We start from the raw sequence: 23,357 nt of genomic DNA, 5'->3' as shown, positions 1-23,357 counted from the left end.
TGTCCTGCTTTGTTCTTTTGTGTTCTGCTATGTTCTTTCCCATGTGTCTAATTACTTTACTGTTATTTCCCCTGCCATCTATCCCTCGTTGTTCTGTATCTTCTGGTTTGAATGTAGCCCCTGCCCACACATCCGCCCGACACGAGGCTGTGCGAGTCTGGTTGGAGTCAATGTCTGGAGGTAGCACAGACTTAAAAAAGGGATCTCACAACATCCCGTCTTAGACTCATATTCTATCTGTCTGTCGGCTGGCCTTTTCCTGGAGCATGCACGAACACATGCAAAGACCGGTAGACTCACAAGCATGCATGCTATAAGGCTGTCACTCTCGAGAGTTCTGCTCTCTTGGGGTCAGATCAACACCTGTATTTCACCTTTCACAACCCAACCTCTCATCCTACCCTTTCAACTTCCAAACAATGTATTTTCTCTTTACTTGCTTGGTGTATTGTCCTGTAATGTAACATATTCCAGAGACAGATAAGCCATCAAGGCTTGAAAACACTTAACATCATGGTGTTTCTTGCCCTGATGGGTAATGTGTGAAGTATTGCACTTGGAAGCTGTTACTGTTGGTATATTTTAGGACTAACCCCTTACTGGCACTTATACTAGCACAAAGTTCAGAGAATGATGCTGTTGAGGTACTTGATCAACTGTTTAAAAGCTTGAATGAATCAAATGAGAGTTCTACATATACATTTGGGTTTATGGGCAGCACTTGTGTTCTGGGTTAAAAGCTTAATATGATCTCCTTGTGCTCCGACCCATTAGAAGTGGATATTCTTTCGGTACGTGCTTGTGCACCCACCTGAACAAAGGCATATTCAGTGCATTTAGCAGAAATTATAGTAATGGTTATGCTATTATTTCCAAATTGCATGTATTAACTATGTGGGTTATTTCCCTGTGTCAGTTTTGTTGGAACAATAGTCTCTCCCACAAAATTTTGTTTACTTGAGGATCGGTTCTGCTTTTGCTTGATAATCCTAAAATGAATAGCTGCATGTATCTGTCCACAAATGCTACTCTGTACCCATCCTTTGTTCATATTTATTAACAGACCTACTGCATATTATTTCATTTGTATGCAGAACTAATGGTTTCCTTGCCAGAAAAACCTTCCTTAAAGCTGTCCTCACAAAAAAAAAAGGATTTTGGTTTTGAAGCCTTTTCATCCTTTTTTAACCTTAAATTTCTTTCTATAACTGCGCTCCACTCTTTTAAATTGGTCTTGATAGATTTTTTCATTAAGAAATCTTTGAACTCCGGTGCTTTTTTTTAAAAAAAGTAAGCTAGCAACTAGAATTTGTGAGAAAATTTCAGTTAAGGTTAGGTTATTAGGAAGTTGGAAAAAGTTCTCACTATGTTATTGACTGAAGAGAGAATGTGTTACTCAGTTAGATAATTTCTTGCCATTTCTTTGTCACGTCAGAGCCCTGTGAGGATGACGACCTGGAAGCAGAAGCAGACAGTCCAGATATGGAGCCTGGTACAGAGATGGATCAGGGTAGGCAGCCAAAATAATACTGATGCTAATAAAACCATCAATTCAGTTTTTTGTTTACATAGAGCTATGCTCCATTACAATAAAAGTTTGGAGATAATTACAGTTGTAAAGCTGTGTAACGGTACAGTATTTTATAATGCTATGTTTCAATTCCAGATGACATCCCCTCAGATGCAGAAGCTGAGGCTCGTTTGCACCAGCCAGGGCTCACTGAAGCGCCTCCTGAGGAAGACAAAAAATCTGAAAGCCTGGGAATGGCTTCAAGTATTGGTACATGTCACTGATCATCTTCAAATGGATCACTCAGATATATTTTTTTTTACATTACTAAAAAACATTTTTGTTGTTTGTTCATTCAGAACCATCCAGCACCAGCCCGGTGCAGAAAGAAGAGGATGTTGTCCTTTCCCCACTTAAACCATCTCCCCAACCTGAAACACAGGTGAGATAACTTCATGGTTATCAAGTTGAGGGTGTGCAATGTTCATTTTGACTAAATCCTGATCTTCTGTTTTTTTCCCTCAGATAACTCCGATATCTCCTCCCTGCCTGGTGAAGTCTCCGGGCACTCGCTTTTTCCCAGAACCTTTCATTCCTGAGGAAATGACACTTGAGCGAACAACTCCGTCTCCAGTCGCCAAGAGCCCAGTGTGCCCTTCACCTGCTCCTGTCCACAATCCTTCTTCTGTCCCTTCTCCCACTCTTGCTGCTGCTGCTCCTGCCTCATCTCCCCCCAGGTCACCCGCCGAATCACCCATCATCTCTCCAGTCAAGCCAGCCATCGAGTCACCTGTCAGATCCCCTGTCAAGTCACCGGTTGACTCCCCAATCTGCTCCCAGCCCACCCCCCTACCAGAGACTTGCACACCTAAATCTCCGGTCTACCCTCACCGCTCAATTTGCCCTCTCACAGGCAACCCTCTCTCCCCAATCTGTGCCCAGCCTTTAACCTGCCGTGAACCCTCATCACCCCTCACCTCTGATTCGCCTGTCAGAACTCAACCTGTCCCCGCTGTCACTTCGACACCCATGGCCAAAACAGAGAAGGCCGCATCTGAATCCTCAAAGTCTGAAGACTCCTCAACAGACGAAACTCCATCTAAAAAGACTGATATCATTGAGGAATTTTGGTTAAAGAGTGCCGAGATCAGAAAGAGCCTCGGTCTCACTCCTCTGGACCGCAGCAGTAAAATCTTAGAGAAAAGTGTTGATAAGGCTCCAACGCAGGAATCCACCCCTGCCAAGACTCAACCTCCGGATGTTTCTGAGGAGCAGAAGCCTGCATTTACTGGCCGCGCTGTCATTCGTAGACTCAACATCACTCTTGAGGGTCAGGTCATTACTCCCATTGCTCCTCCGGAGCTCAAGAGTAACGGCTCTGATAAGAGGGACCTCAGCAGCAGCTCTGGCTTGGGGTTGAATGGGAGCATGGCCACGAGCCAGACGGCAAACAGTGACAGCTATAACACGTCTGACTCCACCATGCTCACCCCACCCTCCAGTCCACCACCACCTGTGCCTGCTAATCAGTCTCCAGCCGTGCTCAGGCAGCAGAGACACCAGGTGTCCTGGAGCAACGGAACAGATAAACCTCCGTGTGAGCGTGCCAAAGAGCCAGCAAAAATTAAGACTCCGGTTCCTGCACCGAGGACGCAGCTGAGCCCCGTGTCTGTGCCCAAGCCTGCGCCCAGGAAAGTCTCGTCACCGCAAACAGATATAGAAACAACTCCCGTGGTTGTCATGAGGGAAAAGAAGAAGCCGCGGCCGGAGGAGGCGAGGAAGTCGTTCGTGGAGACAGTGGAGGAGATTCCGTTTGCTGACGACGTGGAGGAGACGTACGATGAGCGGATGCCAGAAACGAGCATGAACAAGTTCTACACTCCACCCACCAGCAAGCCCAGCAGGGAGAGACCTCCTCTGCATCTGGCCCTAGCAATGGAGAACGGTAAACCCAATATTCCTGTCAACCCGACCCCTAAGACCCAGAGGGCGACTCAGTTCTCTCAAGAGGCCAAAGAGATCGCTGAGGAGAGAATCAGGGCCAGAGAAAAGTCCATCAAGAGCCAGGCTCTGAAGGATGCCATGGCTAAGCAGCTAAATAAAATGAAAGAATCTGATGTAGACAAGGGTGCCTCACCTAAAGTGGCCTGGAGTGTAACCCCAGATGTTGCTGGAAAAACGAAAAAGTCAGCCGGATCTCCGAAGACATCAGCTGTGAAAGCTCTGGAGTCAAAGAAGGCAGAGGTTCTACCCGAGCGTTTCTTCAGCAGCAACAAGAGTCTGGACAGCTCTGTGGCTTCATCTGACGGCTCCTCCTCGACTAAGAGCAAGAAACGAAGCTCCCTCTTCTCACCTCGCAAAAATAAGAAGGAGAAAAAAGCCAAGAATGACAGCAGCAAGCTCTCTGGCACAGATGAGACACCGCCCAAACACAAGTCGCTGTGGAAGGCTGTCTTCTCAGGCTACAAGAAGGACAAAAAGAAGAAGGATGACAAATCATGTCCAAGCACGCCATCCTCCAGTTCCACCACGCAGGATTCTGGGAAGAAGAGAACATCACCTCTTGGAAAGTCATCAGGTGATTGAAATGTGTTTTTCGAACATGGTATTATGCTTCACTTTCTGCAAAATGTTCTGCAAACTAATCACTTTGCTTATTTTATGTTACAGACTTGAAATCACGCAGAAACTTGAGCTTTTCCGAGGACTCAGACCTGTCATGTGACGACATTCTGGAGAGATCCTCCCAGAAGTCAAAGGCAGATGTGAGTAACAATAGATGCAAGTAGAGACATCACATTTTTGACAAAAGGTATCTAAACTGAATTGACTGAACACATTTTTGACAGGAGATTTGAGTTTGAATCATCCATCTAGATGATGATTTGACTCGCCATCTTTCGAAACTCCTATAGCTCCTGAATAACTATTTAACCTAGGCATAAAGCATAAAATGAAGCATGATTCTAAAAGTGCTCTTCAAAATAGATTGTCGTTGGCAATTTCATCATAATCAGCCTTCATGCTTTTCCAGTGTGAAAACTGGAAGTGAGCATCAAAGATAGTCAAGTGGGCGGCATTGGAAAGGTTCACATTGCTGTCTTAATGAAGCAGAACATAATGAATTATCTGTTGTACAGCGTACTTAAAATGCCTAATGCACAAGTAAGTACGGTACGCCTATTTAGAGCTTTCCAGACAGTTAATTTTGTGGACGTGTCATCATCACATCCATTGCATCCATTTCTTTTTTTGCTTCTTTTAAAAAACACTTTGAAATAATTTCTTCCACTCCCAGAGACATATGGACATCTTTGACCTAGTATCAGGCATGCAGAAGGAGGCAATAAAGGAGGAGAAACTGGAAAAGCAGAGAAGGAGGGAGTTAAAGGAAAGAAAGAGGGTGAAAGAGAGACATAAAGAAAGAGAACGGGAGAAAGAGGTTGATCAAGAAAAGGAGAAAGACAAGAAGGAGGTATTTTGTAGCAGGGGGTTAGATAATTTTGAATTTCAAATAAACATAATTTTGTGAATATTTCGGTAGCTTTGAGATGATATTTTAATGCTAATTACAGCAAATTGGTTGCATGAGCTCAGGAAACCAATTCATGCTAAAACACACATTTTTCAAAATCCTCAGCACCACAATCTTACACGTTAGATGCACATGTGAATGATATCTGTTCGCAACATTGCAAAATCTCTGAATTTGCACATACACAAGATTAAATATGTTGGTGGCATGAATCGTATTAGGATTATGCAGATATTCAGCACATAAAACCCGCATTTTCTATAATATGAGTTCTTTTATTTGAATCCATTTGCATTCATTATGTTTATGGTTGAAATTCAAAATGATTGTCTCCACTGCTGCTTATTCTGTGTGTGTGTGTTTCTGTTGGTTTAGATAGATACAGTTGAGTTCAGGGCCAGAGGCATGCATTCATTAACCATTGTAAACACATTTTAAAAACTCTGACACGCTCCCATTTTGTTTTTCTGTCTTTTATACATGAAGAATAAGTTGACACTTTTTCTTCATGAATATTGATCTGACTGAATTCTGACACGGCCATGAATATCTTCAGGGTTTATACAACTACAGTCACGGGAGGTTAAAGCCGTGTCATGCCTACCAGGCCGTATGTAATTCAACGAGAGTACACAGGAGTTGTGTAGACTAGTCTCCAGTGACCGTTGTGGTGTTTATAGTTGTCCAGATCTGTGAGTGTACGATATATATTCTAATAGAGATCACTGTAGACATTAGTTTGTGGTATAAGCGACTTGTCTTACCTCTTTGTAGCAAGGCAAGTATCTAAAATCCTTGTTCTTAAAATCTGCTATCTTACAATGTGATTTATAATTGTTTTGTTTGACTAATCATTTCTGATTATTAATATAGATGTATAAAATGTCACTGCACCCTGTCAGATTTTTGTTTTCGGTGTGGGATATTAACATTGCCTGTTTTGATTGTTCCAACCATTCAGCTAGATTATTATTTCTTTTTTTTTTTTTTAATGTTTTCATTATTTTGACCAATTTAACATAATCATTAACCCATTTAATCATATCATCTGTATCATGTTTGTTTCCTCCCTTTTTTGTTTTGTCTTCCCCCAAGTCTGTTTATGTCCCTCACGCACTGGCGTTCAAGAGATCGTACGCCACAAAGGTAGTATTACATACATTCCCATCAATAACCCCCTCCATCACTCCTCCCCACCCCCACCCCCACCCCCCAGCCCCCTGTGCGCATGTGCCGGTTTACTGTCATAACACCCTGTTGTGTGCGTCTGGCCTCAAACTAACCGTCCTCTGTGGATGCATGCGACATTTGGCCCGCAGCGCCCACTCACTCACTCACTCACTCACTCGCTGCTGGATATCCATTCTGTTAAAACATGACTTTTTTCAGTAGCACTCTCCTTTCTGGTCACAATGATACCTCTGCATCTCTTCACATCAAGGGCTGTTGATATTAACCTGCCTCTCTGTCACTGCGGCACAGTTTTTTACTCCAGGCTGGCTACTGGAGAAACCTTGACACATTTTCCTTCAGTGCTATTCTCTTTTCCTCTTGATTTACGCCAGCTTTTTGTGTCCTCAAAAGTCAGTCGTTGGGGAGGGGGGGGACATCCCTGCTTTTTCTCCTAATGTATCACCTATTATTATAGAGGATTTCATGATGTATACAATAATGTAAGAAGGATTATAGCCGTGAAAGCTGCAGTGGAGTGGATGTATATGTCACATTGTATATTACGATGATTTATGTTAAAGGCCTAGAGAAGCCTGTAGATGTGTGGTGAAGATTTAGATCATATTCCAAGATAGAGTACATTGTGCTAGTCCATGTTGTCCCTCACCTTATAGAAGATCAAATCAGTTTCCCACTCCTCTCCTGGTAGGTTTTTGTTCTGAGGGGCCAGGGCCCCCACGGAGCCAAGTACACATATAAGGAGCATGTGGGTGAGAATTCTCTTGACACGTGTTTTTATTTGTTGTTCTACTAGAAAACCTACACAGAGGAAGAGCTGAATGCCAAGCTGACACGAAGAGTCCAGAAAGCTGCGCGACGACAAGCTAAGCAGGAGGAACTCAAGAGGCTGCACAGAGCCCAGGTACACGAGCAACAGCTACTTTCCTTTGTTCAGACTCAGTACAAGGTACCAGACCAGCCCACTTGCTGAGGTGGTCACTGACTAACCATAGATAACATGACAATCTTTTTCTTATTCTATTTTTATCTAATGGATTTTCAATAGAGTTTGTGTACAGTTTGGCTTTTTCAAGCACTCAGAGAGGGTTGTTGACATCGAACAATGTCAATTATTCATTACATTAGTATAACTGGCGCTGTTACTCAGTGTCTATTTTTTACTTAACATATCCTCACTGTCATGTGACTCAACCCTCCTGGAGCGAGGCCAACTTCATCCATTGGTTAGGAAATCCACTGTGATTGATGTTGTAACTCTTCTGCAGTCAGGCTTCCAGTCCACTGACTCAGCACTAAGCCACAGTTAAAGACTCTTCTCCTGGAGCTGTGCTTTGCTGACCTGAGTTTTGCTTCCTTGTTGCAGAGCCTAAACAGGCCTTCTTCTTATTTAGCTGTGTTTGCTGCATGGCAGTGATAAAGTCCAGCTCTAACAGAGAAAGTTAGAAGCTAGTAGCTAGAAGAAAGAAGACAGAAGAAGAAAAGGTTTTCTCAAAATTAAACGTATCTCATTCTACCCCTTACACCAGTTTATCCACATTTAACCAATTATCATCAAAGAAATAACTGCACACACGCATATGAGACAGAAAAGGCCGTTCTCTTTTTCACTAAAGGGGTTTCTGTGAGCTTAATTTGCTAATCAATCATTTAAAGACGGGCAAAACCCATCCTTACATATCTGAACTGGTTTTACTTGGGTCACTTCAAGACGTCGTCTGCAATTATTGCACTCCATTTTAACGACTTTGAATTATTTATAAAAATCCAATGATTCTTTTGGAAATGCCTTCGCTTCTTTAAGATATAACAGTTACATTTTTAATCTGAAAGAGGTTATTTAAGATTAATAACATATTTCTCACAGCGTCATGAGTTTAAAAGAGGGTAGAAGTATCACTGGTGGAATTCTGACATTTACCTGCTGCTTCACAAGAGATACTCAGTGACAGATCCTGCTCCTCCAATGAGTTTAACACAGGTTAAAGAACGGCTTCACAATTTTTCAAGTCTGTCTTAAAACAATAGTCAGGCACCCAGATGAACACTGAAGCGTGTTTTTCTTGCCATAATCATTCCTCCTGTTCATACTGGTCATTAGAAGACCCCTTCATAATGCACTTCTAACGTAAGTGATGGGGGCCAAAATCCACAAGCCTCCCCCTGTGCAAAAACGTATTTAAAAGTTACTATACTTCCACCGCAGCTCAACACTGTCCGAGGAAACACAAAGAGGGAATTTGATGCTAAATGTCCATCAGAACAGGCTCGGATGCCCGGAGACATCAATACATCTCCAATTAGCAGTACTCCCTATGTGTCACTAGACATTTATTTTTAATGAGGGTAAACTGTTTGATCAATGGAGTGTTAGAGCTAACCTCTGCAGCTGTCTGCTTTACAGTGTTTTGGGACAAATCAGATGTAATTAGTAGTAGATTTTATTGTTCTGTGCGCCCATTTGAGGTAATTTGTCTTGTTTATAATGTAATTGTATGTGTGTGTGTGTGTGTGTGTTTGTATTTCTGTGCATTTCATTAATAATGTGACTCTAACCTACTTGTCCCTCCAGATTATCCAGAGACAGTTAGAGCAGGTGGAGGAGAAGCAGAGGCAGCTTGAAGAGAGGGGTGTAGCTGTGGAAAAAGCCTTGCGAGGGGAAGCAGGTAAAAAACCTGTCACTCATATGTTCATATATTGTTTATATTTATTTATTTTTGATCGATCTAGCCATCCCATGTGGCTCGGTGTATGAGTAAATGTTACTGCAGATTAGACGCAACAGTCATATTCAGTGAACTAAAGGGTGTCATAAGTGTCATAACACTTATAACGCTCTTATTATGAATATTTTACAAGTGATTTACAGCACGTATGACAATTACATCTGGTTTTTGTGTCTGCTGCTCACTGACGCCTGCCCTGTGAGAACGTGTTTTATGTGATATGGATTCTGCCTTTTTCTCAAGCTCCCAAGGGAATAATAATGACATCAGTGATTAGCATGATGTAACACAGAATTGCATTACCTCAGAAAAGCAACTGTGTCGAAATGATCGGCTGCATTTACCGTTGAACTGCAGCATATTTCAGCACCTACTGTAGATTTGTGTGAGGAAAGACATTTCTGTTTCTCCAAAGTAATAAACCCAAATTATTCCTGACAAGGGACTATCACAGACAATATACTTCGAAGATGAGGAACACATGATTTGTTAGCGAGCAGCACAGTTCATTATTTGGTACAGTTTTATAACCATGTGAAGCATGAACAGCGCTCTGTAGCAATAACACATTATTTACGTGATGTGGGTTTTGTATGAGGTCTTCGTATTCCATCCTAATTTATTCAACGGCAAACAAAAGCTTTTATTATGAAAATGCATGCACATAGACAGTAAGTGCATCTCTTTAAATTTGGCCATTTATTTTTCCCCATCAGCTGTTTTCTCCAATCATATGTTTGAGTATGTTTTAACTTGTTTACCACTCTACTCTCTTAAAGGATTGTATAAAGGTACTTATACATTACCCAAACAGCACAAAAGAAGATCAGGTATTAGATTTACTGTAGTTTCCTTTCTATTAATGACATGTGACACTTGTTATGTAGGTTCCATCTGTGGTGACACACTGCAACAGTTCTCCATCTCTGAACATGTTGGTCTTTGTTCGTTCATAACATGTCCGCCATCGTCAGTCCGAGCTGCATGCGATGAGGAGAATGTGTGTCCCGACATAGATTTGTGTGTGTGCTCATTCTGGATGTGTTTTTTGTCTCCTTCACTGCCTCTCAATGAGGAGAGTTTCTGTACTCTGATCAAGACTCAGATCACGTTACATTTTATGAATACAATCAGTACATATAAGAAATCTAATTTAAATTTGGTTTGCAGGCTGACAGGCCCCTTTTATTAAAACATGTTCTGCAAATATTTCTCGTGGCTGATTGCCTTGATACAGATATTTGTTGAGATCTTATCTATTAAAATATCTTATCTTTGTTACTGTGGTGTTGGAAATAAGCAACAGCAATCCAGAGAGTTGTTTCTGACTTTATCTGTTCCACTCAAAGATCTCATTAACACTCAGCTGCTCTTTTAGTTTGAAATAATTAAGCATTAAACCATTACATTATTGCAACAGAACATTGGCACATATGGACTGCATAGTAAATACCTCAAATTGAGCCTCTCTCCTTGTCTGGACTAAATACAATAAATCAAATTTTCTCAATTTCAACACAAAGCACAGAAGAGGCTTTTCGTGAAATTAAGCAGACTGAGCCAGTTAACAGCAATACAGCAAATCTATGTTGCAGTTTCTTATTATTTTGGGAAATGCAATGTAGTCATGCACAAGCTGAACATGGCTGCATTATGCACTGTGGTGAGTACCGATGGACTCTCTTTCTTTTGAGTGTCTCTGCAGTGTGTATGTGTGTATCTGTGTGTTTGCAAGAACATGCATGACTTGTTTGAGAATTGTATGTGTGTGTGTGTGTGTTTGTGTGCCCAGTTTGGGGCTGTGTGAAATAACTCCTATCTCTAATATATCCCTGTCATTGTAGACTATTGGGGAGATTCTAATTACAGTGAAATCCTGGACTTGCATCTGGGCGGTATGTATTTCAAATCTGTCGCTTTAAACTAACCTAATGGCTAACCAAATCTGTCCTCCCCCCCCTTTTTTTTTACTACCTGAGCTTTGTACCCCTCATATCTACCTTGATTGGCTGGCTGGCTGATTGGCTGGCTGGCTGGCTTTTAGCCTCATTGCAATACTTTCTGCTCCTTGCCCTCCCTCCCTCCCTCCCTCCCTCCCTCCCTCCCTCCGTCTTCTCCCGTCCCCCCCTTCCCTCCACTCTCCCAGGGTTTTTAGTTCAGACACTCTTTACATCAAACAGAGATCAGACACTTGGCCTCATGCTGTCCTCTTAAGATCGTCTTTGATCTCTGTAAACTTATGAATGATGAATCAATGAATTAATGAGTAACTTTTATTTGTCACTCCTCTGCACACAGAGTATATACAAACCGCTTCAGAGATACAAATTGCAACATATTGCAAAAATAGAAATATAAACTGCAATACACATTATCGCATTCAAATGAACGTTGAACGTGTGCTGAGAACCAAAAATAGTGACAAAATGAAACAAAAAAGAATAACGCAGTGGTACTGTTGACAATTTCATATTACATACAGAATGTAAGATTGCCCTCTTTTAAATAATGTGTTGGCAATCTGTTGCACATTCATTAATACATGAAGTTCAAGAAAAGTAGCAGCATGTTGGGTGAAATTGGCAAACAATATAAAAGTACATGGGATTCAGGTTTGAAGGCTAAGACTGGTTATCTTCTATATTACTGTTGTCAACAAATTCCATGAAAAGACCAAAACCAACAATAAATTGATCCTACTATCTATATTTAAAGCCTGATATAGCATATTGTAATCAGTGATCTCCCTTTTTGTCCAAGAAATGGATTAAAAACACAATAATCAATGAGTCACATTTTTGCACTGGATGACACTGTAGTTTTTCTTGAGCCAATAGACGTACTCCACACTGCACTAGCCTCTTTAAAAAAATGAAACTATATATTTGTGACCTGTTTCACTAGGAGTCATTGAGCTTGAGGCTGAGAGCTACAGGCAGGGAAGGGAAGTCTGGAAGTCTTCAGAGATGGACTAACACATTGTTAGTTTTGGTCTTTTCATGGGATTTGTTGACAATTTTAAAAAAAAAACAAAAAAAAAATGGAATAGCTCCACCCTGCAAATATTACAGCTGTCCTAATATTCTTAATGATATTCTGACCACAGTGTAACATAAGATTACGTGTTCCGACATTTGTTTGTTTCATCTCACCAAGTCAATTTGCACAGTAAAGCTAAAATACATTCATATTGTAATTTGTTGTTGATTTCGTTGTACCAAAAATACCGCAGATGAAAAAAAGGCACATTAACATACAAAAGAGGCACATGTTGCATTATGCAAATACTTCAACACAGACACCCTCCCCTCCCCCCCCCCCCCCCCCTTGCACATACATACACTGTGAAAGTATTGTATAACCTGCTCTGGACTGACTCATACTAAACCGCAGGCCTTGTTCTTAGCTTCTCCTCACAGCTGTGTGCTGCTGTAGTTTCTGTCCTGTAGCCCCAGCAACGGCTCCCCTGACTTTCTCATACCTGCTCAGTTGCATAACTCCCCAAGTGTGTATGTAAAGTGTACTAATAGACAATACTGCAACCCTTGACCCTTAGCTGCTTTGTGTAAACTGTTATCGGTCTGTGTCCACCGTGTCTGGGTGGGACGTCTCGTGGTATCTGTCGTTGCTGTGGTCTTGTTTGAATATGAGTGAAATGCATCTTGTCCTCCTCATGTCTGTTGTGAAGTCAGGAGATTTTTTTTTTTTTTTTTGTTAGAAGGCTGTGTGTGCATTTCAACATATTTAAGCAGGGTCTGTGTTGCTCTGTGGTTTTGTCCTGCTGGTTATTGTCACTCATCAGACAGGAGATCGCGTGGAGTTTTGATGTAATGATGAATATAAGTGCCCAAAAGGACTTTTCCAACTTAATCAGTTGACTGCGGGGCATGATATATCATCAACTCAAATCTAACTTGTTTTTATTTTTTATTTTTTGGTTGATACAGCTCATTTCACTCCATGTAGTATGTTTGAATACCGTAAACAGTTAATCAGTGTTGCACTTTTCGCAACTGGATGCGGTGTGTCTGCAGGGTTCTGGATGTGTCATGGAGGAGAATTCCTACTCGCTGATACATTTTTATTAGTTTTCTTTGTCTTAGCTATCGTGTTTGTTTAACGAAGAGGAATTGAAGCATTTTGACTGAATGCAAAGCTATAAGGTCACATGATTGCTTTATTAGCATGGTTGGGGCACCAAATACTAAAAACAAGATGAATATGTCTGTAGACTGCTAGTTGTCATTATTTTCTTCTTTTTCTTATCGAACAATTAAGGATAATTAAGCTTTAAGTGCTAATGATGTATGTCATAACCATATTTGCAGGAGCATATTTGACGGAGCCATGCAATTTTATTAAGACTGGGATGTCAACCAGGTTTGTTCCAAAAGCGTAATTGCAGTTTTCCTAACTGATCTCTCTGTGATAGTCCCTTGTAGTAATTATCTGGTATTTCACTCTCCCAGCTCCTTCACCTTCTAGCTTTGAAACTCACATTTCTATCATACTTGAGCCTCTATTTGTGTGTTTTTATCAAATATGTATTTCTCCCAGTTATCCCCATAATCTCTCTGAAGCTTTTTCAGCCATTCATGCCCTCCAGACATGTTTTAAGACCTGTAAAAAAAAAAAAAAAAAAAAAAAAAAAAACCCTCTTTGATTGATAATTTGCCAAAGTTCAAACACCTAGTTAGAAATCATTAAAATTACATCCACACCTTCTTCATTATTGAAAAATCCAGAATGTATGAATATGCCGATATACATATATAATATAAAAGTCCATTCTCAATGTATGCGCACTGTAGAATTCAAGTTTCCACATCACACTTCATGTAAGTTTCATATTCGACCACGATTAGCTTTGAAACTAGTTGTGATGTCACCAATCGTGCTCTTAGGTAGAATGAATGAATGTGTCAAACTTTGCTCATACATCGTTCTGCACAGTGAATCCCAAACATCCAAGTTGAGGTATCAATAAGCAAAAAAAAACAGTCTTTACTTTAGGGTTTCTTTAATTAGTATCCACTATCTATGATCTTACTTTTGTGAGAATTTCTGTTTAGAGGGTGCATATTTAAAAAAAAAAAAAAAAAGTCCTAATTTGCACTTCAAAAGTAGCTACGCTTCAAAAGTTACCACACTGGCAACAAATTAAACCGGGTGTTCTAAACATGTTCAAGTGGTGTTTACAAGGAGAGGCTGAAACATCATTCAAGAAGAGGCAATTATCGTCTGAGAAGGAGATGGATCTCCTGGTGATCAGTAATGGCTTTGATAATAGGATTAAACAACTTTGTAGATTGTAATAAAAACTGGGCATATGACTGCAAACCATTTTATTCCCATACCATACATAATTGACATAGGCCGCTGTTGCGTAATTAAAGCGTATCAGAAGAACTACAGATGCAAGATCAAACGGTACAATTGTTTTCCCTTTCTGTGCTCTAGGTTTTCTGTCTTCTGTTACTTCCGTTTCTTATTTCTACTCCTTTTTTTTTTCATCCCTCGCACCACAAAGCTGATCTCTCCCACCTCCTCTCCCTAGGTGATTTGTCTTCTCCCTATCACAATGCTGCTGCCCTCTTTTGATTTTCTCCTCAATGTTCTTTCTTCCTCATCACGACCCTCTTTCCCCCGCCTCGCCCCTCTCCCTCTGTCCTCACACACCCTGTGCCTCCTACTCTTTTTCTCTCTCTCTCTCTCTCTGTAACGTCTCTACTCCTCCTGCATTATTTCCACCGTTCTTTCTCTCTTTCCCACCGATGCACCCATCTACGTCACTCTTTCACACTCTTTCCCTCTGTCTGTGTGGAAGTTGAGCCCTTTGTGGGGATGCCACGCCGAAGACCTCTCTCCCTGTGCCCCTGCTGTTCCCCTGAAGGTAACGTAACCTCGCCGCCTCGGCTGACGGTTGTGGCAGGTTACCATGGCAACCGTAAGGATCTCCAGAACTGGGCTTCCCCCTCGCGCCCCTCCCCATCTTCCTCCCACTCAGTCCTCCTCCTTTATCTGTCCTCACCGTTTTTTGTGTAATCAGGCTCAGTAGATTTCCCCAGAATGTTCCCAAAACAATAGTTTTGAGGTATTTGTTATGAGGAAATTGACTAAAACTGTTGAAAAATACAGTTTTTACAGGGGAAAAAAAGCTTCCCTTGCAGATGAAGATTTTTTTGTCGTGCTCCAAATATAAGTAAATTTTGGCACAATATTGCTGACTGTGTCAGAATGTATGCTGTGACACTTATTGGTCTTTTTTACTTGTTTCCAATGACAATACACAGTTATTATATCCTTTATGTTGTCTGTGTTGCTTGAGTCTCCAGCTTTGCCTCATTCTCTTGAGTTTGTTTTAAAAACATACTGCACACTGAAGTATATAGTTTGTAGTTGTATTGCACTGCAATAGCTCAAAAAAAAGGAGGTGGAGATTAGATTTGTCTTCCATTAGTGGCTACAATCACTTAACGGGGAAACTACTCTGCTGTAGTGTGTCTTAATCCAGTGGCATGTGCTCTGTCTTCTGTTGAGCTAAAAACGAAACGTAAAGCTGCATAGTTCATTGCAGTATCCCATTTTTTTCAGTTGTTTTTAGGAATTCTGCCCCTTATGCTTTGGATAAATATTAATGTGTGTTATGTTGTCATGAAATCCTAATAAAACCGAGCGATGAACACCTGAGACGTGGCTTTCTCGCGGGCAAGTTTGTAGTTCAAGGAGTGAGAATCTTGCATGGTGTGACAATTTGTTATAAATATTCAAGTCCTACACAAATCAAGACTTAAACATTAATGGATCATCTGGTTTGTTTCCGAATCTAACAGTTGTCAGTGGAAATCTTGCCTGAGCTTCTAATCTGTGTGAAGAAACATGCTTTTGTTTTTTTGTGTGTGATCCGGTTTTTGTTCCTTTTTTTATTGCTGTTTTTGCCTTGTATTGGTGGCTCGTCTTTCCTTTGTGTTTGGAGCCTTGGGCTGAGGGGTGGTGGTGGTTGAAAGGTTGTAACAGCTAAAGAGAAAAAGAAAAACATTCATTGCAGGATAGGTTTGGAAACTTGCTTCTTTTTAAAAATTCCTCCTTTGTCTCCACATGTTGTATTCCTCTCCAGTGCGAGCAACTCTTTCTGCAGCTTTGCCTCTCTGTCCCTTGTCTGTTAATTAGCGAAAGCCAGCCCCCGAGACCACAACCATGCGATTTATGTGTGTACAATATTTTTTTCCTTTTCGTTTTGCAAGAGCCTCCTCTTCCCCAGCTAAGTATGTCATGCTGCATCGAGGTTTGCCTTCCGGTGTTTCACTGAAACCGCTTGGCTCCACCTGCTGCAGTCAGATAATGAGAAGGATGCATCGCCCCAGCAGCAGACCTTTCTAAGCATGCAACATAGATTGGTCTCTGCATCCAGTGGGACTGCAGGAAAAGTCTGCAGCTGTTCTGCACACTGACTGATTGTGCTGGTTGTGAAAGCTGCACAACTGCAATGCATGATGCCAGTAGCACCGAACAGCCTTTTCCCGGAGGCAGACTTAATAGAGGAGTGTGAACTTCGCTATTGGTCTAAATTATAAGCCATCTCATGAACATTAGACCTTGTAATTGAATATGTAAAGGCAGCAGAATAATTCATTTTTTTCTACTCTCAAACTGCTCAGCATAAATGGAATCTAAAGGGATTTTATTTCTGCTCAATATGGTCAATGTGTGGGCAGGGGAGGATGAAGAATTTCCAAAGGTTCTTAGGTTTACTCTGTGTTATGTCTTAGCTACTGATTTGTGTGTTAGTTTTTTTTTTTTTTTTTTACTACCCTCCCACTCTGAAAAAAATGATAGGAGACGGTAGTTGCTCCAAAAGAGCAGCTACGGCTGACACAAAGTCCAAACTGGGTAACACAAACTTTCAACTTTGCAACAAAAGGTATTGTGTGTGTGCGTGCGCGTGTGCGTGGGTGAGTGTGTGTATGCGTGTGCGCACTTGCTAAAGTTGAAACCTGTAGCTCCACGCCATCTTCTGTGCGCCATAATAAGTATGGCCCGACTGACCACATTGGTGTCGAGTCCATCCTTCCACCTCACCATCCCTCAGCAAGGACATCCTGGCTTGGCTGTCATTGCATTGCCTGTGTCGGTCCTCGTCTTTGTGACATCAGTGTCAGCTCCCAGCACATCCGGCCTCTCACTCCCACTCTGTGCTTCCTCCTTTCCTCCAGGCATGGGCAAGAAGGATGATCCCAAACTAATGCAAGAGTGGTTCAAGCTGGTGCAGGAGAAAAATGCCCTGGTCCGCTATGAGTCAGAGCTCATGATATTGTAAGTACATTTCTCACTCACTTTGTTTTTAGATGGATAAGTTACTCTATGAACTTATTAGTCAAATATGCTTTCTATTTCAGTGGTTTCTATGCTAATTCTTGAAGTACTGAAGGACCTAGTTGGAAATTATATTTGTTTTATTTTATATTCTTATGTAGTGTATGTACACTTGTGTCAAATGATGATGTCTTAAATTCTGGGTTACGAAATAACTTCAATATGTGGTAAAATGGCTAAATACGGCCAAGCAAGATCAAAAGTCTGTAGTTACACTTGCCTATCTTTCATCAGCCTAAACTGTGATTTGTCAGGATATCGATCAGCTTCAGCTGCACTGTGTCAGGGTCAGTTGTACTGAGCTTAACACCAAGATCAACATGTTAACTTGCATAAAGGTAGCATGTTAAAGCTAAACTAACAGTAATGTTTAAGCTGCAATATTATCATTCATTCGAAGTTGTGTTTCAGTATTCACTCTCCTTTAAGCTAGCTCTTAAGTAGCTACATATTCCCTTATCATGTTCACTTCCTAGTCACTAACTTTTTTGGTCTGCCGTTTGGTGCGTTTGGCAGAAAACAATGCTATGAGAGTGGTGAGAGTTAAGTTACGGACCAGAAAGCAAAAACAATCAGCTGAAAGACATTATAAAGCTCCGTAGAGCTGTGGGAAACTTCTGAGTTGGGTGACAGTTCTTTGTCAGTATGAGCAACCTGTTTCACATACAAGTAGTCATGTGATCCATTGTTAATATTAACGATTGATTATAGACAATTTAAGCATGCTGTGTTAGCATTATTCTCAAAGTACAGCTGCGACCGATTGGGATTTGGTGATTTTTATTTTTTTTTAGGTCTTCCCATCAACTTAAGGAATTGTAATTGTTAATTGTTGGACAAGTGGTAATTTTGTTGAGTTGGGAGCACTAGAGGCATGTCAAGGGATCACTTAAGTCATTAGGATTTAACCTCAAAGCCTATGATTAGTAGTAGAACTGTAGTAGGCACAATGTTCCTGGATTTAAAAAAGGCATTTGATACAATAAATCAAAAAATCTTAATTTCAAAACTCTCAAAGTTCAATTTGTCAAAACGGTCACTGTCATGGTTTAAATCATATTTAAAGGGTTGTGATCAGTGTTTTGTGATTAATAACATTAAGTCTGTTTTTTACAAAATTGAGACAGGAATCCCCCAAGGAACTGTCTTGGATCCCATCCTTTTCAGTTTTTATATTAATGACTTGCAAGAAATATGCCCTGGTATAGGTCTTCAGATGTATGCTGACGATACAGTCATGTGTCTGGCAAAACCTGTGATGCTGTTGCAGATAAGCAAACCAAAAACTTTGAAAAAGTATCGGCTTGATGTCTCCTGTTTGACACTAAACACTTAGAAAAGAAAGTCTGTTTTTCCATTAAAAAGCTGCCTACAACAGAATCCTTGAATGTTAGAATTAAAGGTGAGCTCATTGAACAAGTAACAGAGATGAAGTATTCAGGGATCATTTTAGTTCAGTTAAATGTCAAGTCATACTAAAAAGATTTGTAAAACGATTAAGGCTAACCTGAGCTGTTTTAAAATGATAAGAAATTGCTTTGACTGTGCCGTGCTCTTTCTAAATTCAATGATATTCTCACATCTGTCAGTAATCAAATTCATAGTGTCTTTACAATTGGGCCTTGAAAATCTTGGACAAAAAGCAAATAAGGTACCATTGTTGCTGTATTTTAAGTAAATACCAGATTTAAGTTTTAAAGTTTTGCAAACTTGACTATTTTCATTATGTAAAGCTTGTGTTTAAATGTTAAAATAGACTTGCAGAGCTGCAGCAGATCCATCAGAGCAGCTTCAAGTGACAACTGTAAAGTCTCATTCTGCAGAACATCTTTTGTTCAGACAACTTTTTCTGTAAAAGGAGCAAAGTCCAGGAACTTACTAACTAATCACTTGAAATTTGCTGCAAACAACACTTTTAAGAGAGCTACCAAATCCTGGTTAATTCAGCAACAAACCAGTACTTGTGTCTAGTTTTCTGTAGCTGTGTTAATACTAAATGCGTGCTTTGTTGTATCATGGTGTACTTAGTTTACCTTCCTTTTACCTCACCGTTTTAATCTCTTATTTTCACAAAAATCCCTCTAGGGATGGGTGTTGTCAATTAGCATCTGCTATAAACACTACAATGCTTGCATCAGATAGCTGTTTTCAGTTTGTCTGTGGACACTGTATCTGTCCCTATCAAATAAATCATGAATAAATAAATAATGTTTATCTGTATCACATTTTATGGGGGTAGTCATTGAGATATTTCACTCTGACCAAAGTTTAGGACCAGCAGACCAACAAACAATGCTGTCATCTGTGGAGCCCTGGTGCTAGCCTTACTAAGACTTATAATGAAACCTGTTAATGTGATTAAGTGCCTGATGATGTAATACTATTATATTAATGTCTTAAAATACAATTTTATTATTAAAGCATAAGGTAATTATAACAGAGTCTACTCATGATGTAATATGATTTGTTACTTATTTTTATGATTATTACTAATATCACATCATCATTTGTTTAAAAATATTGTTTAGCCTTTATGAAGTCATAATCATTGTGAAACATACTATGATACAGTAAATAATATGCATAACCATTGAAACTTTAAAGCTATATATCACCAGTCAAACAAACTTGGCTCATCCATCTTCTTTCTTTCTGTTCCCAAGTGCTAGAGAGCTGGAGCTGGAGGACCGGCAGAGCCGACTGCAGCAGGAACTCAGGGAGCGAATGGCTGTGGAAGGTGAATACAGGAATGATAATCAGCTAACACTGTAGCTCTAAATGCACCTCCCTCGTTAGTATCTATATGATCTGTTCTCTTGGCTTAATTCCTTGTTTTCTTTACCTCTTTTAGACCACCTGAAGACTGAGAAGGAGCTCGCTCAGGAGAAACAGATCCTGAATGAGATGTTGGAGGTGGTGGAGCAGCGTGATGCCTTGGTGGCCCTCCTGGAGGAGCAGAGGCTCCGGGAGAAGGAAGAAGACAAGGACCTGGAGGCTGTCATGCTCTCCAAAGGCTTCAACCTCAATTGGGCTTAAGAGGATTGAAGCAATTGCTCATCAAGTCTTGGGAAAAGTCGAATTGTGATAGGCGGTCTCTGCCTTGAACGGTCATCTTTGATCAGAATAGTCTGCTGAACACCGATGCAGGCAGTTGGTCTAAAACTGTCACACCTGCAGCAGTGAATGTGTAAAGATTCCCCCAACACACACACACACACCATGGCTGCCACTGACACTGCAGTTGAAGCAGCCTGTAACGTTTACATATCCTCTGCCCAAAGGCAGTCCTAGTTAATCACTTTGTCTCTCTCTGTGGTTGGAGAGGCGAGTACATTCACAACTTTATCATCACAGACTTGAAGTGGATCCTCTCAAACAGGGTGGGGGATGCTATGGGAGAATGTTTAAAGACTTGTTTCATTCTCAATTATCTAAAGGGAAGAATGCAGTTCGGTCCTGCTGATGTAAAGGAATTGTAAAGAATTGTGTTTTTGTGTATAGTTGTGTAGAGCAAGTCACATTTACAGCCGATGAGGGTTCTCTTATTTCTGAAAAGGACTGCTTCAGAGGATTGTTTATGTCCCGGAGTTACATCTCCAGTCTCAATCTCACATTCTCCTTTTCAGTTGGACTGTAGGAAGGACATCCTCTGCTGAAGCTGCCTTTCTATCCAGTGACAAACTGACCTCCTCATCCTAATGAATCAAAAAGATACAATAGAAGGCTCTTTTCTCTCTCTCTTTTTCTCTCCCCTCACAGAGTGTTTTGAGTCAACGCTAAGAATCCATTAAATATGGCCATGTTTTTTAAAATGTATTTATTATCTTTGTTGGCTTTTAACAGATAAACATTTTTATTTTTGCATTCACAGGAGAGTGCCCAGAATCTCATTATCTCACATTTGTGCATAACCCACATGCACCCAAAAGCCATTGCATGTCAGGAATGAAGGCTGCAGGCACATAGAGAAACATAGTGTTATATTGTCCTTGTTAGCAAGGACATAGAATGCAGACTATATATGAACACTTCAGCATTTCACATGACTTGATAATGATGGGCCTCTCCATGAGATGCTATTCACTGTATATCACACTGACAGCTAATGTTTACAAATATTGTCCATATCCGATATTGCATTTCCTACTATGACAAACAGTAGCAAAGTAAACCAACGGTTGAAGTCATCTTGGAAGGAACCGTCTTTTCAGGTTCAAGTTTCTCAGCATATGTGTTACCATTGTGATATTATCTTTTAATGCAGCTGATTTTACTGTCGCTAATAGAGATCAGTTTAGCTCACTTCTCTCATCTTGTGCCACAGGACTGTCTCTGTTGGTGGATACTGCTGCAATATCTAAGGAGTACACCACAAGAACTTACACACTACACAACACTTACATCAGTATATGGCAGTGTTAATATTTTACCTTTTAAACAAGATGCCTTTTTCATTTTCAATCTCTATACTTAAGTTATATTTTATTTTTCTGAGTTAACTTTTTTTTGGCAGTCACATCTGTGTATCTCACTGGAACTCGAGATTTTTACTTGTCTTTTTTTCAGATTCTTTTATACAGCATGTCCCCAAACAAACCAATAGATGGTTTGAAATGGGGCGTGGGAGATATGTAAAGTGCTTCAGGAGCAACTTGCATCAAACAGGAACAGTAGTTTCTCTGGCGGGCAGTCAAATCAAATAGCCTTTTTCAACAACTGTAAAAGTCCAGGTGGTCACTGTTTGACAGCGCAGAAACGCTAGAGGCTATATTTATGATTTGGTATGAGCTGTGAATATAAAAAAAGTTACATAATTTTAAGGGTTGTTGTTTTAGATGGTGTGTGATAAGTTTGACATGATTGTATTGATATTTATTAACATGTGTGCAAACTGTATTATATGTAAAGAAAATGAATCCTAATTTTTAAACTGTTCTGTTGACACATGACTTGTAATGTAAATGCTTCATGTAGCTAAAATGCATAGGGGTGTTGGATGTATGCTGAAAATGGCAATAAAACAATGCAGTTCTTTTAAATGTCTGTCTACTAAAATCTCACTTTTTAACCGTATGGGTTATTTAGCTAACTGTTATACACCATAATTGTTCATTCTTCCCTTAGCTGGCTGGGATTCTCACCTTTCTCTCTTATGTTCTTACCTGCCATCTCCGCCACCATCACCAGCTCTATCTTAAAGTAATTATCTTATGCTGGCAAAGAACACAGGACAGCAATGAGATTAGCTGTAAACCTAAATGTATAGGCCAAATATGTAAAACAGATAGACTACTTGGGTATATAAACTGAGTAGCAGCAAGATATTATAATAAAAACTTGATAAACCTATACTACATATGGGGAAATGTATAGATTCAGTGGTAGAGCCAAGACAAATTACAAGTGTAGTCCAGTGACGTAATATTGCCCTTTCATCAAGTTGGGGGACTCAAAATAGGGAAGTGAAAGAAAAAATGGTCGAACTTTTAAGGCTATATTTTTGTGCAAAGCATTGCGTCCTACATTTCCCATAATGCAGCTGAAAGCAACTTTCTGTTAGATGTTCCCTGCTCTGTAAAGGTAAATGCTAGATTGGATGGGCCAGAAGGATGAATTCTCAAGAGTGCGGTTAGGTTATGGTTAAGGTTAACATACAAATCTTGCCAGAGTTTTGCAAATCGTCCCTCTGACCCATCCAATCTAGCACAAACCTTCTGTAAATGCCCACACACAGTTTAGGTCACCCTATTGACATCATGGGGGGGTTATTTTCTCGTACCCCTTGATATCTTCACAAGACATTTTCTTAGACATGACAAAGCTACTCAACCGTTTGCACAGAGTGAGCATACTCACCTGGTCAGGTGAACTAACCTCTGTGTAAAATCAGTGGAAACCTTCCTTTAACCTTCCTTTAACATTGGTGGTGTTGATTGATGGGAGGGCAGTTAACAAAATAAAATCCGAAAATAAAACCCACAGCTAAAATAGTGCGGTTTGTTGCCAGTTCTCCTCACACAGA

The 23,357-nt window shown here is 40.4% G+C and overlaps 1 protein-coding gene across 14 annotated transcripts in view; it reads left to right on the top strand.

Moving 5' to 3' along the window:
- Window positions 1-22,374, top strand: part of mical3a (microtubule associated monooxygenase, calponin and LIM domain containing 3a) — a 93,519-nt gene extending 71,145 nt beyond the window's left edge. For 3 of the 14 annotated variants that reach the window (XM_044356403.1, XM_044356393.1, XM_044356400.1), the window contains 14 exons: window positions 118-180; window positions 1,436-1,510; window positions 1,667-1,780; window positions 1,870-1,952; window positions 2,036-4,088; window positions 4,181-4,275; window positions 4,809-4,985; window positions 6,141-6,191; window positions 7,033-7,140; window positions 8,809-8,902; window positions 14,790-14,909; window positions 17,176-17,275; window positions 19,999-20,072; window positions 20,187-22,374. In XM_044356403.1, coding sequence (XP_044212338.1) covers window positions 118-180; window positions 1,436-1,510; window positions 1,667-1,780; window positions 1,870-1,952; window positions 2,036-4,088; window positions 4,181-4,275; window positions 4,809-4,985; window positions 6,141-6,191; window positions 7,033-7,140; window positions 8,809-8,902; window positions 14,790-14,909; window positions 17,176-17,275; window positions 19,999-20,072; window positions 20,187-20,371 — 3,392 coding nt within the window. In that variant the 3' untranslated portion in view covers window positions 20,372-22,374. Of the gene's footprint in view, window positions 1-117; window positions 181-1,435; window positions 1,511-1,666; window positions 1,781-1,869; window positions 1,953-2,035; window positions 4,089-4,180; window positions 4,276-4,808; window positions 4,986-6,140; window positions 6,192-7,032; window positions 7,141-8,808; window positions 8,903-9,741; window positions 9,793-10,806; window positions 10,858-14,789; window positions 14,910-17,175; window positions 17,276-19,998; window positions 20,073-20,186 lie in introns of all 14 variants that reach the window. The other 11 variants (XM_044356405.1, XM_044356397.1, XM_044356404.1 and 8 more) reach the window with 8 other exon arrangements.
- The last annotated feature ends 983 nt before the right edge of the window (window positions 22,375-23,357 follow it).

The sequence above is a fragment of the Thunnus albacares genome, chromosome 7 (genome assembly GCF_914725855.1).
Source record: "Thunnus albacares chromosome 7, fThuAlb1.1, whole genome shotgun sequence".
Lineage (NCBI taxonomy): Eukaryota > Metazoa > Chordata > Actinopteri > Scombriformes > Scombridae > Thunnus > Thunnus albacares.
This window is presented reverse-complemented; position numbering and strand designations above follow the sequence as displayed.